The following is a 16,611-nucleotide window of genomic DNA, read 5'->3' on the forward strand; positions in this document are numbered from 1 at the left end:
GTTTTGTCTATGCTAGTTGAAGCTCCTCTAGGAGCCTTTGTATAAGTACTTGGTTTCAACGTACCATATATAATGGCATGCTCGGTGTTTGAAGTAAGGTAGAATTCCTACGAGATGAAGTGTTTTTGTTAGCATAGACTACTCTGAGCTACTAATGTCAAAATAGAGTAGTCTTCTTTGTACTATTCTTTGCCCATAAATCAGGACCATATTAATGCATGCATGTGCTCTTTATCTTAAAAAAAAAAAAATCACTTATTTTTATAATTGAATAACTAAGGGAACACTTATTGAGTTATTGGAGTCATAATTTTACTCATATATATCTCTCACTAGCCATCTCTTAAGTAATAATAGAGCAGAATACCTTGGATTTAAAGCATCGCCAACCACACACAACTTCACATGTTGGATCACTTGGAACATTAGTACAGCTAGGTAGCCTTACCCCATAACTCACAATAAACCTTCATCTTTCTAGGACCACCTACACTTTATTCCTTAGATCTGAAACCATCTCATCTAATTCATAAACTTCAACATGTAAGGTATTCCATACCATTCCCACAATGACCACTAAGCCCTCTCATTAAAGTTTAGGCACCCTAGTTGCATCTCAGACATACCCCCAAGTCCAAAATATCAAAACATCCTTGATATTTCTTCAAAATTTTTGTTTTCTTCAAGTACACAGTTGTGAAATCTAACGTCTTTCTGATATTATTTTTATAGTATTCAAATTTTCGGTCAATTTTCCTTAATATCCAATCGGATACTCATAAAGAGCCTAGAAATACCGCTAATCCACCCGACCCGGCCCAAAAGAGGTTTCTGGAGATATTTATAGCCGCGCAGTGGTTGCAGAGTAAGCAACGGCGGTCTTCCACGCCACGACACTTGTCAACAGCCAACACGTGTATTCCACACCATCCTCAAAGATCACCCATTTTCTATTTCAACAAGATTTTGGGGAGGGTTTTAGAGAGAGAAACAGAGGGTTTTAGAGAGAGAGAGAGAGACAAAGTGTGGGAGATATGAAGATACAGTGTAACGTGTGCGAGACGGCGGAGGCGAACGTGCTCTGCTGCGCCGACGAGGCGGCGCTCTGCTGGGCCTGCGACGAGAAGGTCCACGCCGCCAACAAGCTCGCCAGCAAGCACCAGAGGGTTCCTCTCTCCGCCTCCCACATGCCCAAGTGCGATATCTGCCAGGTACGACGTCGTTTCAGTAGCTGAATAGTGTTTGCCAATTCCAGAATTGAAATCAAAATCTGAAATTGGGTTTTTTTTTTTTTTTTTGGGGGATTTGCAGGAGGGGGTTGGGTATTTTTTCTGTTTGGAGGATAGAGCTCTGCTGTGTAGGAACTGTGATGTTGCTGTACATACTGCGAATAGTTTTGTTTCCGGTCACCGGAGGTTTTTGCTGACCGGAATTAAAGTTGGGCCGGAGTCCAGTCCACCTGGGTCTGGTGGTGGTGGTGATGGTGTTGCTGGGTCGTCTTCTTCTGTCAAACCGGACCCTGGCGCTGCGAAGAAATGTGAAGCAAACATTCAATTGGCGGAGGAATGCAAAGTGGCGCCGTCGAGTGTTGCTGGGATGTCTTTTGCTGGTGGTTCTGCAGCTGGGTCTGTTCCACAGTGGCCTATAGATGAGTTTCTGGGATTCACTGATTTCGATCAGAGCTTTGGGTACATGGATAATGGATCGTCTAAGGTCTGTGCTCATTGGTTCCAATGCTTAAACTGATTATACATTGTATAGTAATTTCGTATTGAGATGATGATATTGCAATCTCTATTATCAGTTCCAATTCTGCTTTGGCCATTAGCCAGTCTGAGTAGACCAGTCAGAGTAGATTTGCTTTTCTTGAGGCAGTTATTGACAGTTGGTTTTGGTGAAAGTGAAACCTCATGAGATGAGATTGTGTTATCCTCCTCTAGTTTTTTTTGATTGAGAAACCTCATGAGATTGAGAAAGTGAAACCTCATGAGATTGTGAAATGGAATTCTAAGTTCGCAAGTTGGGTCTCCATCAGCTGTGGAACTCACAAAATTGCACTTTATTTTTTCTAACAAGAAATATCCTATGCAAGGGCTTGTACTCTAGTTTTTTTTTTTTTTTGGTTGAATTTTTATTTTGTCTTGAAAAAACCACCCTTGTGTCTGATCACTACTTATTGTTGTGAACCTGTGATTATCAATTTAGCACTGCATAATGTTGCTTATTTATTTTGCCACAGGCTGACTGCGGTAAACTTGGGGCTTCTGATTCATCAATTTTAAGATCATCTGAGGAGGAGCAAGAGGAATACGAGTGCATAGGTCAGGTGCCAGAGATCTCTTGGATGGTGCCAGAGGTACCTTCCCCGCCTACATCCTCGGGGCTATACTGGCCTAAAACTTATCAGAACCCATCGGATTCTGCAGTGTTTGTTCCAGACGTTTGCTATTCAGAAATGGAAAATCCTCTTCACTGTCAACAGAATGGTACTTTCTCAAAACGTCGTAGGCAATTCTAATCCCAGATCCAAAAGTTTCTGTATGTTTTGGTTTGTGCTTATGAGAGCATTTTGTGTACTTCTCCCTCTTCTAGAATAGAAAAGTGGTTTTAAGCATTCTAATGTGAAAGTAGACTGTCTTACTTGCCACTGCCCATGTGGTGTTTGTAACTCTGTAAACGTCAATGCAATGCGTAAAATAAGATAAGTGAGTTGTATTTGTCAATGCATATAGATTCAGTTTTTACCCTTTGACATTTGTAAGAACATCTTCTAATTGGACAGGAAAGTCGAGAATTGTTACCATGCTCATAAATTTTAGTGAACACAATCATGTACTTCGGTACAAATCTGATCCTTGGACTACCTAAGGAGTTCATGATTGGCTGTTAAGATATTGTTGAAGACCTTGCACATTTTGTCATATGGCACCTTTCAAGTGTGAACATATAAAGTATGCTGCTTCTTAGCTGCTTTAATAGTTTCTAGAAATGCCTAAGCTGTTCCAGATATTTCAGCTTGGCCTCTGTTAGACAAGACCTGCGCATCACACTCTGCCTCACATGTTACGTGCTGGAGCTAGTTTGTTATCTTCATTCCATTTAGTAAAAACTGTGATGTCAATTTCTGTTCCAATCAGTTCTCATCAAGATTCTTATACCAGAGATATGAATCAACCTTTATGTTTTGTGGGTGATTGTATTGTACTTTAGGGTGGTGTTTGTTACATGGGATTGGATGGGATTGGACATCCTTATCTAGTCTAATCCCAGTTATCCCATGTTTGGCAGCAAGGAGGACTATTTTTAATGAGACTCCACATTCCCAACAGCAGCTCCAACACCTTCTACCACAAACCCACCAAAAACCATGGGATTGTGCAAGCCTCCTTCTACTCCACTATTCATCATTCTCACGACCCCGCTCTCTCTCTCTCTCTCTCTCTCTCACTTTCCTCACCATACCTTAACCCCCAAAATCAGAGGCCTCTTCTTCCTCCTCCCTCTATTGCCTGTACATTTCCAGGCGTCGAATTCAAAGAAGCCAACGGCTCAACGCCGGCCAAGACCCACGGCAGTGCGTGCACATAGGGATGGTGGCCAAGGAGTTTTGAGAAGTGGGTTCGGATATCGGTCAAGAAAGGAGTTGAGGAGCTCGATCTTGACATCTTTCAGGCGACAGTGCCATTTTGCGTCCCTACTAATGCTGAAGAGGCCAAGCTAAAAGAGCTTAAGCTCTATTATTCGGTGATCCATATGCTATTTAATTTGAAGGCTCTGGTATCTCTGATCACCTTGGTTTTGAGGCAGGTTGATTTGACGGACCTGATCATTGAGGTTGTGTTCAAGAACTGTGTCCATAATCGATGGGTCTCAGATTATGGGCTGGAAGCACAGACGAAGACGAAGATGAAGCTCAGATTCAGACCAAATCTGGGATGATTGCGATTCTGGGGAAGGGTTGCGATGGAGTCGGAGAGGCTTTCTTCAATGATAGTCCTGTCATCACCAAACATGAGTCTAAGTACTAGAATAGCATAAGCCAGGCTAGAGGAGTCCAGGACTCTTATAGAAATTAAGGTGGGCAATGACAATCCTGTGTAACAAACGCGGCCTAGGAATGCTGCCTAAAGCAATCAGTCACGTTCTGGTATGATCTGCTAGAAAGTTCCGTACTTGTTCACTGTGACTGATATTTACGTCCCAGCACCATGCCTACCACTGCTTTGTTGGAGTACTCGTCCTGATGGACAGTCATTTTTCAATTTTTATTTATAGCCCGTCTTTTCTCGATTTCAAATATCAATCATGTGAATCAAAATGTATCGACAACTATAATGACGAATGATCAACAACCTGTCCCGTTGCCTAGAGTTGGGGACAATGGTACGTTTATACGTCTGAGTTGTTGGACAACCACTGCACATGGCAGGAATTCTGCAATGTTTCACCTCACAGAGGAAAGAAGTAGAGGGAAAACCTCTGATAATTATAAATTTTCTCATAATTTTTTTAAACTTTTAAGAGAGACACTAAACTTCCATGTGGTTTCTTTGAAGGGAAGTAACCCGAAAGAGGAAAAACAAGATGTACCATGGTATTCTACCTCTGTGTTTGTAACTCCAGACTTATTACATGCATATGAGTGATATGACTGATATAACAGTTGGCATGAAAACTTGCATGTTATCTTTCTCCTTTTCACCTCTATTTACTGCTGTTGAGTGCCTTTCTTAGCTTCCTTGAGAATGAGTTCCAAGAGCTTCTCATATATTGCAATAGCAGATTCTAGCGTATCGATGGCTCTGCTCCTATCTTTTGCTGCCACTTTCAACAAATCCTCCATTTCTATCATTTGCCTTGCAGGCATACTCATGATCAGTTCCTCGCAAGAAAACCCAATGTCATCACACTTCGCAGATTCCTTGGCACTACTTTTACCCACGTCAGAACTATGTCCTTTGTTATAACTTATGCCTGTGGCTGACACCAAATCACTAATGCTTGCCATCTCATTTCCAAGAGCCATAATCACCTGACCTACACCAACTTCCCAAATCCAAACACTCCCATCTTCTGAAGCCGAAACTAAGTTCCTTCCCTCGTTCAGCATCACGACAGATACAACTGCACTGCTGTGTGTATGAGGCAATGTCATCAATTCATTGCCTTGGATCACAAGTTTTCTGCTTCCAATCATAAAGGACCCTATGTGTACCGATCCATCTGACCCTGCAGCATAGAACTCGGGCTCTGTGGGGTGCAATGCAATCCCAGAAATCGTGCACGGAAACACAACCGTACGCAGGTGAGTCCCCCGCCGGAGACTCCAGAACTTACATGTGGAATCAGTTGAGCATGATATAATCTGGGAGTAGCATAATCCTGTACCAGAAACAATGGCAGTAACAGAATCAGAATGAGCAGCAAACTTATGCAATATCAAGTCTTCAACGTTCTCGCATCCTGAGTCCCCTACAAGCTGAAAGATAGGGACAATAGCAATGGTTCCATCATCACTGCCTGAGATCAAAAGAGACTCATCATGATTGACACCAAGGCAGGTTACAGGCTTGTTATGTGCAGGCAGTGATTTGAGCACATTCCCTGATGGGACTGAAAGTGTATGCAAACTGCCTGATATGCCACCAGCAAAGAGGTACAATCCATCAAATGAGGCAGCTAGTGGTGCAACCGGTTCGGGGACAGGGAGGTTGTGAAATGCAGTCGAAGACCACCAGTTGTAAAGGTGGATTGAACCAGAAGCCGTGGTTGGGGATATGTGTGAGGCAGCTATATACTTCTTTCCAAAATCCTTTCCAACAACAGTGAGGCCTCTACGCGGCGAGCGGCTGCCAGTGAACTGTGCTACAATGGTGCCTGAGGAAGCATCATAGGCAACAATGGGGCCGTCGGGAGAGCTGGTGAGGACAATTTCAGGGGAAGAAGAAGACATATTTTCAGGTGGGATATATGAGTCACAATCTAAAGCATGTATTAGAAGGTAAAGGCAGCGAGGAGTGCATGTATAAAGGAGAGGATTCCTGTTGGTTTTTGGCTTGAAAACAAGGGGCTCATAATTAAGGTTTGGCCTCTTGTGTTTTAAGCTGTTGGAAGAATTGGATGGTATGGTCTGTATGGACTAGGGAATGTTTGATGTGAGTCCTTGTTCTAGTGGAAGAGCTTTGCTATTGGTTTGAGAGCACTTTGCTAGTAGTCACCCAATTCCCTGATGAAGATGGTTGAAAGGCCGATGTGGTTATTATAACTGAGTCATAAATTTTTTATCCTCCTAAGGTCAATGTTTCTTTGCTTTTTGGTGTGCATCGGTTAATTTAAAGAATGAGACTGAACTTATTCGAATTTGAATTGACTTTATGTTTTTAAAAAAGGAAAAAATGAAAATTAATCATCTCCAGAACACGCGACGCATGTGAGCGTGAAATCGAATCTTGAAAGCTGAAATAGGAACGTGATAAATGTCGTACAGAAATTAGGAAGATGCAAACGTGATCAGATTTTATTAACTTTTAAAACCCATTTTTCAAAAGGAAATTGCAACAGACACCAAAGAGATCGTTAACCACTGCCAATAAATGCATATCATGGTTCGACTGAGATCACTTTTGGTTTCTGATGAAAGATTTGGCAAGAGACATTACAATCTTTCGAGAGCCACTACATTACAAGCTCTCTTGCAAATTTGGAAAGATACATTAGGGTCATGAGCCAAAGGAAAATCAAATTATTATCAGTTAAATTAAATTTCCATGGAATATACATGTTGTATATGACAAATAGTAAAAATAACCAAGACATTTTCTAAATAACTTTCTAACTTTAAATGGCCATTTCTTCATCCTTATACGTACATTGTATAAACACCAAAGGTAATCTACAACTCTAAGGGGCTTACTACCCAACGACTCAATTAGACTTCACCAGTTAGACTTCACCAGTTGTCAAACCAGAAATTGGAAGGCGGAAAAGAACTTGAACTTCACATATGCTTCAGAGACGAAGCAATGCTCATAATCTGTCTCCCTCGTAGAGGAAAATGGTCTGTTTTCAGTCACCAGGGGTTTTATATGCATCCTACTTGATATGTGTTAGCGTGGCACCTAGGAGAAGCATCTTCCATCTTCATGAATTTACATATATAAGTTTTTGAGTAATGCCTGCTGCATCAAGACGGCAAAAATGCTGCCCATGGATATGTTTATGACATTCACAGCATCATTGTTGAGCTGCAAAACAGAAGTAGAGCCAAAGTTAAGAAGCACAGAGAAGGAAATAAATTGCACAAACCTGAAACACTACAAAATAGCAGGTCATACTAAAACACAGAGCTCATCCAGAACCTTTCTAGTCAGGTAAGAACGATAAAGGAAAATATGTTGACACCAGCTGCAGTTTTGGGTTTAAGAAGGTCATGATTCACCACGGTCATTCTTTAATTCATGTGAGATGTAAGTTACACAAGCACATGTAACCCTCGGGGCACTCCATCCTCTTAAGAGGAGTCAAAAATGCCACTAAGCCAAAGACCATTGACAAAGAAATCACAAAATTTTGTTCACAGACTTAGAGGAATAGGGGTATGGTATCATCAAATTATAATTTCACTAGAGCAAAAAATACGACCCTCAGATGCTCAGACTACCATCAATTCTAGGACCAGGCTGGCATGGGATGCAAATTTATACGTCCCAAATATCAAGCCAATCTCAAGAGGACAGAAATTCCCACACTCTCCAAACTCAACATCAATTCATGCTCAGAAAACCCATGATTCGGGCTGGCTTTTGCTACTCTTTTCTTTTAAGATGATTAACAGGAAAGCCAACATCCATGACCCGATCATACCAAACTGACTTCATAGATAATACAGATAAGTACCCTAAAAAAATAAAATTACTGAAAGGGTTGCCTACCCATCGAAATCCTTCCTTGTCTTGAAGAGCAGCACCTATAATGCTCTCACCAACATTTGCTATTTGGGAAGCTATTACACATATAATTGCTTCAGGTCCATTTATCTGTTGACCAAGAGTACAAATAGCATTATAAAATAAGATAAAAGTTAGACAAAAAGATATTACTAAAAACAAATTGGTCAGAGTACAAAGTAAACACCTGACCCATGAGACAACCAACAAATGCAAGAAGAACAGATGCCAAAAGTCCAGCAAGGGTTCCCTCGAGACTCACAGCTCCCTCTGTTCCCCTTGGAACTACCTTCAATGTTGTTACCAAGTACCTAGTGAAGAAGCATCAATTGAAAAAACTGGAATTTTAAACTCAGTGACAAATTTGCATTAGAAAAGGAGAGTGTACAATATTTTGCATTAGAAATATAGCATGATTAAGGCTTTATAGTATCAGCTAGCTTCTATTCTTCTACTAATTGAAAGGATCTCACTGGATGAGAAAACACCCAGACCCATCTCTAGTTATGTATCAAAGTACTCTCAGCCTATACAATCATTCCACAGGCTGACACTAGTTTCAGTTCGAACTCCTGCTATCAAGTTTCATCAGATAAATGCATTAAAAAGGTTCAGGGATTGATCAGTAAGTCACATTTTTCTTATTTCAACCTATACAATGTTGCACCGCATAACATTCTGTCAGACCACAGTATTGGCATCTGCCAGCCATGTCTACTTTTCTTCCAGTTTGGTGCTGATTAGATAAAATATTAAATACATAGTTTCAGAATCAGAGGCAACATTACATATCAATTATATGATTTATATCACTGACAGAATAAAATACTAAAGGCTACATAGAAGATCATCAAAGCCCGTAAAGCTCAACAATGGAAAAAATCCAAAGAGAAAAGATAAGGAGACAGATGAAACTACAATTTGACACTTTCAACAAATAGAGTATCCATTTTCGATACCCAGACATCCCCAAATCCACTTTGCTGACCCTGGCTTGAAACTGGGGTCTCCTGCCGAACCCTACAATCTTTAGGAGACAAAACACTCCAGCACAGAGCTAGATAGACCATCAGGGGTTTCAGATCTCATACCATATAGGGGTGAACCATGTGCCTAAGTATTCCTACTACCCTAAACAAATAGCCTATCATAAGCCATTTATCTACAAACTTCTAAGGCAGGATAATCCATCTAATGTCTAGAGGGAAACCTATTAACTAAATACAGTTTTATTGAGCATTGAAAAGCTAATATTGAAGTTAGACGAGAAGAATAGTAGTTCAAAACATTTCCCCAACTTTCAACTTGGTGACTAAGAAGGAGATAATACGGGTTCTAACAACATTAACTTGAACAGCCCAGTTCAAACCAAATGCAGAAACTTACGTTGTTTTCCCATATGCCTTTCCCACCTCACTGGAGACAGTATCACTCAACTTAGTACAGAAACTGGCAACAAACCCTAGTTGCCACAGCCGGGAATATGCCTTTCCTCCTACTAGAAATATCGTGAGAAAAGCGCAAATGCAACCAGCAGCACTGGATCCAATAACGCTGCCTGGGCCTCTCCTTCCTTTTCTCTTCTCAGCTACCCCCTCAGCCTCCTTTTGTGCCATTCTCACCTTTGTCACCGCCGTGCCCTGACAAAATAGTTATATACCAGTTCAGCACTACAAGACACTACAGGCAACCAGTAAACAAATTTACATATTGATTAAATATTATCCGACTTATATTTAGCTGCAACTTAATAACTAAATGAGCCAAAAAGCATGGAATTGTTAAAGTTACACAGTTACAATTTCATGAAATCAAATCTTAAACTGAATCAAATTATCAACTATGACTGTGAAAGTTCAGCTCTTTAATTTCTGCACACACTACAGAACTTCGAGCACAATTCAAATTTCCTTAAACAAAGAAGCAAACTTTAATACGATTATCAAACTAGGAAAAGAATTACCTGAGAAAAATTTAGTCTTTTGTACCTTTTTAACTAAGAGAATAACCAATTACTACCCAGAAAAAGAAAATGAAAACCCAATATTAAATCCACTCACAATGATGAAGTAGGTTGCCACCAAGAGAAACCCAGATGGCCCAAAAGCGCGCCAAGTGAGAGTTCCGAGCAAAAACGCAGCAGCAATGCCGGTAAGAGAGAGCCCAGAAACCAAAATCGGAGAGCCCAGAACGAAGATCAGGAGGTTGCTGAGGATTGCCGACTGCCACGTGGCGGGCGAGGATCGGATCAGGGTGAAGGCGCCGGAGACAGCACTGTGCACAGTGGTGGATGCATGAGGCCTCTGCATAGTGAAGTGTTTGATGGGTTTAGGGTTTTGGATTGGGATTGGGATTGGTGGGGGGAGAATTGGGAAGAAGGAGCGGTGGGATTTTAGTGAAGGAAACGGAGGAGGTGGTTTGATGTGCAAGAGTGTTGACAATGCCATTTGGTTTTGAGGTTTGAGTGTGTGTGAAGCCAAAGAATATGCAATGTTTATTTGGGGTGGACTCTGGACTCTTGACCCAAAATTGTTGGTTGAGGTTGGATTTTAGAGGTGGATGGCAATTAACATGAAACAGAGCCATAGTGTAGATGTACCACTCTATGTTTCAGTCCTTGGCAAATGTTCTAGTTTAGTTATTGTGTCATGTAATATCAACTAGGGTAAGATTTTCTCTTTTTTGTTTTAATGCTTTGAATAAGTAAGTAGTGAGTTTTAGAATGGAGATTACTTGTTGGAACTCTGTACCACGTTTTAGGCCAAGTAGGCATCAGTTTATTGTCGCGGGAACTTAACTTTTGATGTTTGTTTTGTCATGGGATTGGCATAGTGAAACTGTATGAATACATTGAGTATTCTTTTCCATAAGAATGAAGTTAGTGTAGTGAGGCCAAAGATGATGTGTTGCTCACGTTTTGTTCATCCTAGTGGTGGCTTAGCTTGGGATTTCTGAAGTTGACAACCTTTTCTGGGAAGTGATTTGGTACTAGCTTGGCTTCTTGATCACAACAATTTTCTCAAGAGCCATGGTTGGTCTTTCACGGTGTTGATGTCCCAGACAAACAAGAGCAAGCCTTAGTTTCAAATTTTCATGTCAACCAATTAATTCCGAAATTCAATTCTATATAAATAGTTATCAATAAATAAATAATTCTTAGATTCACCCCTTCATTCATCTATTTTGTGATTAACAATATAACTATCTTTTTCACTTTCACAAAGAAAGTTTTAGGATACATTAAATGTATCGATACATCAAGTATACTAGATTCAACACAGAAGTAAACTGAGGTACATTAGTAGATCAACTTGACTTGATTTCGAATTAGTTTACCTCTATATCGAGCCAGTATACCTCGAATTATAGTTTTACAATCCAAACATATATTGTACAATTCTTCTTTTCCATACCATTTGTCATTTATATGTCAAAAAAGGCAAGGATAAAGGAAAAAGAGCCAAAGGCAAGATTTTCTCTTTTTCTGTTTTAATGCTTTGAATAAGTAGTGAGTTTTAGAATGGAGATTACTTGTTGGAACTCTGTACCACATTTTAGGCTAAGTAGGCATCAGTTTATTGTTGCGGGGACTTAACTTTTGATGTTTGTTTTGTCATGGGATTGGCATAGTGAAACTGAATGAATACATGAGTATTATTTTCCCTAAGAATGAAGTTAGTGTAGTGAGGCCAAAGATGATCTGTTGCTCACGTTTTGTTCTTCCTAGTGGTGGCTTAGCTTGGAATTTCTAAAGTTGACAGCCTTTTCGGAGGTGAAGGAAGGCTTACCAGCTTTTTGGTACTAGCTTGCTTCTCGATCACAACTACTTTCTCAAGAGCCTCGGTTGGTCTTTCACGGTGTTGATGTCCCAGACAAACAAGAGCAAGCCTTAGTTTCAAGTTTTCATATCAACCAATTAATTCCAAAATTCAATTCTATATAAATAGTTATCGATAAATAAATAATTCTTAGATTCATCCTCATTCATCTATTTTGTGATTAACAATATTTCTATTTTTACACTTTCAAAAAAAAAAAATTTAGGATACATTAAATGTATTGATACATCAAGTATACTGATTTGACACAGAAGTAATAGACCAACTTAACTTGATTTTAAATTAGTTTACCTCTATATCAAACCGGTCTACCTCAAATTATAATTTTACAATCCAAACATATATTGTATAATTTTTTTTTTTTTTTTATTAAACCAAGGTATCTCCCACCCGTAGGTAAGAACTAATCTCTCTCGAGCCGGGTCGGACCCCATTTAGGGGGGAAACTCTCCCAATACTGGCTACTCCATTCACAAGGCTCAAACTCGAGACCTTGCGGGAACAAGCTCCTTACCACTTGAACCACTAACATTTTGGTCATTTATAGGTCAAAAATGGAAAGGACAAAGGAAAAAGGAGCCAAACGCTGCGTTCCGAGCAGTGTTCATACCCAAAGTTTTAGGCCATCTTATCCTCTTTATCAACAAAGGCCAGGCCCTGGCTTCCAGAGTGAGACTGAGATACAAAAATGGCTGTATTTTCACTCTCAGCTTCATCCTCTTCCTTCATCTTCTCATCCTCCTCTACTTGTTCCTCTTCAACCAAACCCCCTTTTCCATCTTCCTCTCCTTCTTCTTCAAAGACCGCTAACAAAACCCCCTTCATTGGGCTCTCTGCGGCCCAATCCCAAAAGCTTTGGATTCCCACCACAAGCTCTCTTACTTTTAGCAGTGAAGGCAGTTCGAGACGGAGCTTTGAGGTTCACAGCACAAAGGAAATTACCCGCGTGCCCTTGGATGAACGCTGGATGTGGGAGGAGGACGAAGTCGAAGGCATTGTATGTACCCACAAACTAAACACTCTGTTTTCTCAATGTACATTTCTATAGTAGCAAAAAGATAGTGCCTTTTTCAATGTTCATAAGAGTTTTGAGGTAGAAATGAGGACCCAGATAGCAAAACTGAAGAAAGAACTCAATTTGAGTAATGGGTGTGTGCAAGACCTGTGATTTTTGCTCAACTTAATTGTAATGAGTAAGTTTGTAACTGTCCAATGTGAGAAATTTGAGCAAATGGGTTAGTCTTATAGAACAATTGGTTCAGTTTATATGCAGGGAAGCATGATTTTTAGTGTTATTGAATATGCATAGGGTTTTTATCCAACACTGTTGATAGGGTCTCTAGAAGTGAAGTAGATTTGCGCTTTGGTTTTGATTCGGTTATCTTGCTTGATTGGGTTTAAGTGAAGTGTTGAATTGGTTTTCTCTTTCTTTGTTAAGGATATTTGGAATAAGACATGGTACCCAAAAGCTGCAGATCATGTGAATACTGAGAAACCATGGTATATTGTTGATGCCACAGACAAGATTCTTGGAAGACTAGCATCCACAATCGCCATTTACATCCGCGGCAAAAATCTGGCAACCTATACACCCAGTGTTGACATGGGGGCATTTGTCATTGTGGTATGTAGATGGTATACATGCACATCCATTTTCTTCATTAGCATTGGTCTAGATGTAGATTATGCTCCCTTTGATGGTATCTGATGAAGAGCGATTGTTTGAGATTTTTGGTTGTTTGGGAGGGGTAAAAGTTTATGAGTGACAATGCTCTTTAGTTTGGAAGTCAGTTGCTTCCATATTTTGGAGTGTAGTTTGCAGATGCGTTAGTCATTGTAGTTTGATGTTATCTTTATGTCTCTAACTTTAATTTGAATGAAGGGTAACCAGGGATTGGACAAAGAAATTACGGGTCCTTGGAATTATATATTGTTGCCATTTAGCTAGTCTGGTTGAAAGCTTAGTAAATGTGATAAGTATAGACTCTGATTTTTTTTTTTTCCATCCATTAATTGAAAAAAAAAAAATTAGTTTCCGAAATTAGCATCAAGTCATTCACTTTAAAAAGAGGGGTTTATTCTATAATCTATAGAAATGCTTCTGTTGTATTTGGTGAGTAGTCTGGGTAGTTAACATAACCTTGAAAACTTTATGATTTCTTTGTTTCATTACATGTATTGTATACACTTATGTATAAAATGCGAGTCAGGCTCGAAATGCCTCTGCTCAAGCGGTCATTTCAGGCAGATCATGTTTTTGGTTTCAGTTTTTTTAATGTGGGTCTCTATGGTTGTCAGGGTTCTGGCATTCGCTAAACTTTTCTGGTTTTCATATTTTCTCTGGTTTAACTTGCAAATTACTTTTCTAGTAAGGTGAATGATAGTGCTCCGATTTGTTTTCAAACATTTTAGGTAAATGCAGAAAAGGTTGCTGTATCTGGCAAGAAAAGAAACCAAAAGCTCTATAGAAGGCATTCTGGACGACCAGGTGGTATGACAGTGGAAACATTTGACCAGTTACAGCAGAGAATACCAGAGAGAATTGTTGAACATGCTGTTCGTGGAATGCTTCCAAAGGGGAGGGTGAGTGCTTTAGCTCTAACATATCCTATATGCATCCGCTGACACAAAGATTCCCCCCTCACTTTACATATATAATTGCATTGCTAGATAGGGGGTTGATTAGATGTAACTTGCAACTACCGGACTTGTTAGTTAAATTCTCTGCAACAGTAGTTGTGCACTTGGCTTTCACTTCAAAGTTCTTTTGCTGTTTCATTTAGTATTGTGTGCACGACTGATATTGGGTAGTCGGGGGCTCTATGGTCCAGTGTGCTGTTTAATCAAATTACTCATTCTTGTTTTCAGTAATTGAGTACACTTTTCATCTATTGTGGCCATGTACTGTTGCCCTTACCAGCATTTCAAGGTCATGGTCATAGGAGAACTATATACGATCCAGGAGTGTTTTTGTTTTCTTTTATTATTAGTGCTGCAGCTCACAAGTATTATTCTCTTGTGCAGCTTGGTAGGGCACTTTTCAACCACCTGAAGGTTTACAAGGGCCCAGACCACCCACATGAAGCCCAGAAGCCATTGGATCTGCCTATAAGGGACAAGAGAATACAGATACGAAGATAGATTTTGAAGCTGCACTCCACACCTAGATGCAGGAGCATTCTGTCTTTTAACCCATGATCATCATTACCTTCACCTTTTGGTTTATGGGGTACTGAGTTCCGCACATCAAATCGTTTTTAGATCCGGGCTGTTCATGTTTGTAATTTAGTTGTAGATGGCTTTGATACAAGTCTTACTTATTTCATTCCAATTTGGTTTGAAGCTTGTGTAGGTTTCATTTGCTTTTGATGAAATTCGGAAATTGTACTCGAATCTGGAATCAATGCCACAAGATTTATTAATTTGGGAAAGTAATGGAGGCTATATTACATTAAACCTTGTTGCAAGAGAATCACAATGTCCTTGCAAAGGGAAGAAAGGTGTCACTTTAAAGATTTTGAGTAATGAAAAAAGGTGCTCGTTTGGATTTTGTTTAAACAAAATTGCTTTTGAAGAGAAAAGGAAGGAGAGGATCCTAGAGAGGATCCTATAAATACATTGCCTGGGAGAGCTTAGCCACAGAGATATATGTTATTTTTCTTTACAGCTTAATTTCTTGTCTGAAAATGATGATGTCCCTGAAGAACTTAATTGGAAGCCTGAGCATGATCGGCAGCATATTCATGGCCATGGCAACCATAAACCACACATCTCCGGTGCTCGATACGTCTGGGAAGGCACTTAAATCCGGCATAGATTACTACATCAAACCCGCCAGTACTTACAAAGGTGGTGCTTTAACTCTAATAAACCGGGAGCCATATTTATGTCCACTCTACGTTGGCCAAGGAAATGTCTCGGGCTGGCCTTTTCAGTTCAAGCCATTTTTCGACGGAGAAACAGTGGTGAGGGAGAGTAGGGATCAAATGATTATATCCCGTGTCTCTACACATTGCAGGTGGTTAAATTCATGGTCGATTGAAAAAGCTAACCCAGAGGACCAAGGGAAATTAATTGCTATGCAAGAACCTGCAAGAGGAAAACTGCCAAATGGTAAATACTTTAGGATTACTAGATCACAGCCGGAGGTGGATGGTAAAAGCTACATTCTGAGATGGTGTCCCACCGATATGTGTCCTAATTGTACATTCGCTGATTGTGGAAATATTGGTTCTTTAGATTCGAATGGAGGGAAGAGGTTCTTGGCTTTGAATGGTTCTGCGCTTCCGGTTGTGTTTGAGAGGGCTTAAGGATGATCGAGATCATGACTTCATGAGTATTATGTATATTCAGAAAAGAAGTAAAATAAATTTACTGTAACTGATATGATCGCAAAGTTGTGATTGTAGTTTGGGATAAAGAAATGAAATAATAAGACTTGTCATTGAGCATGAAACAAAGGTACTTGGCCTAACTATGATGGCATTATTACCATTTGAATACCTATTGTGTATTCACAACCATCAACTTCCTTTTAGCCTAACCAGATGGAGAAAATGAGAGATTGATGGTGCCCGGCGGGTAAGTGCTGAGTTGTTTTTCCGTCTCTAGCGTAACTTCCACAGGAATCTGCAAAGAACGCTACACGGAATGTCTGAAGTTTTCCATTAAATAGCAGAATTCGAAAAAAAAAATTTATCCAACATGAAACTTTCTACCCTGGTTCAATATGCTAGCATTAGTATTCGGAAGGAAAATCCAAACTAGGACTTCAGGTGTAATGTTAAATTCTTAACTGCTAGACAGCAATCTAAGCTACATTGTAT

At 39.9% G+C, this 16,611-nt stretch overlaps 5 protein-coding genes across 5 annotated transcripts; 3 read left to right on the plus strand and 2 right to left on the minus strand.

Annotated features, from left to right (window-relative positions):
* Positions 1-864: 864 nt before the first annotated feature.
* Positions 865-2,761, plus strand: LOC112165569 (B-box zinc finger protein 22). The gene is made up of 3 exons (XM_024302126.2): positions 865-1,211; positions 1,312-1,713; positions 2,240-2,761. Exons 1-3 carry the CDS (start codon positions 1,035-1,037, stop codon positions 2,516-2,518), a joined length of 858 nt encoding a protein of 285 aa, XP_024157894.1. The 5' UTR covers positions 865-1,034; the 3' UTR covers positions 2,519-2,761.
* A 1,947-nt stretch (positions 2,762-4,708) lies between these two features.
* Positions 4,709-5,953, minus strand: LOC112165568 (protein ROOT INITIATION DEFECTIVE 3). Its single transcript, XM_024302125.2, has one exon. It carries the CDS (start codon positions 5,951-5,953, stop codon positions 4,709-4,711), a length of 1,245 nt encoding a protein of 414 aa, XP_024157893.1.
* A 769-nt stretch (positions 5,954-6,722) lies between these two features.
* On the minus strand, positions 6,723-10,492 carry LOC112167532 (protein VTE6, chloroplastic). The gene is made up of 5 exons (XM_024304560.2): positions 10,007-10,492; positions 9,333-9,586; positions 8,134-8,257; positions 7,932-8,036; positions 6,723-7,244 (listed from the first exon to the last, which is right to left on the minus strand). Exons 1-5 carry the CDS (start codon positions 10,391-10,393, stop codon positions 7,149-7,151), a joined length of 966 nt encoding a protein of 321 aa, XP_024160328.1. The 5' UTR covers positions 10,394-10,492; the 3' UTR covers positions 6,723-7,148.
* Positions 10,493-12,381: 1,889 nt separating this feature from the next.
* On the plus strand, positions 12,382-15,216 carry LOC112168237 (50S ribosomal protein L13, chloroplastic). The gene is made up of 4 exons (XM_024305360.2): positions 12,382-12,782; positions 13,224-13,409; positions 14,198-14,368; positions 14,810-15,216. Exons 1-4 carry the CDS (start codon positions 12,474-12,476, stop codon positions 14,924-14,926), a joined length of 783 nt encoding a protein of 260 aa, XP_024161128.1. The 5' UTR covers positions 12,382-12,473; the 3' UTR covers positions 14,927-15,216.
* A 318-nt stretch (positions 15,217-15,534) lies between these two features.
* Positions 15,535-16,095, plus strand: LOC112203459 (kunitz type trypsin inhibitor 104-like). The gene has a single exon (XM_024344429.1). The coding sequence runs from the start codon at positions 15,535-15,537 to the stop codon at positions 16,093-16,095; it is 561 nt and encodes a 186-aa protein (XP_024200197.1).
* The last annotated feature ends 516 nt before the right edge of the window (positions 16,096-16,611 follow it).

Source organism: Rosa chinensis, chromosome 5, assembly GCF_002994745.2.
Source record: "Rosa chinensis cultivar Old Blush chromosome 5, RchiOBHm-V2, whole genome shotgun sequence".
Classification (NCBI taxonomy): domain Eukaryota; kingdom Viridiplantae; phylum Streptophyta; class Magnoliopsida; order Rosales; family Rosaceae; genus Rosa; species Rosa chinensis.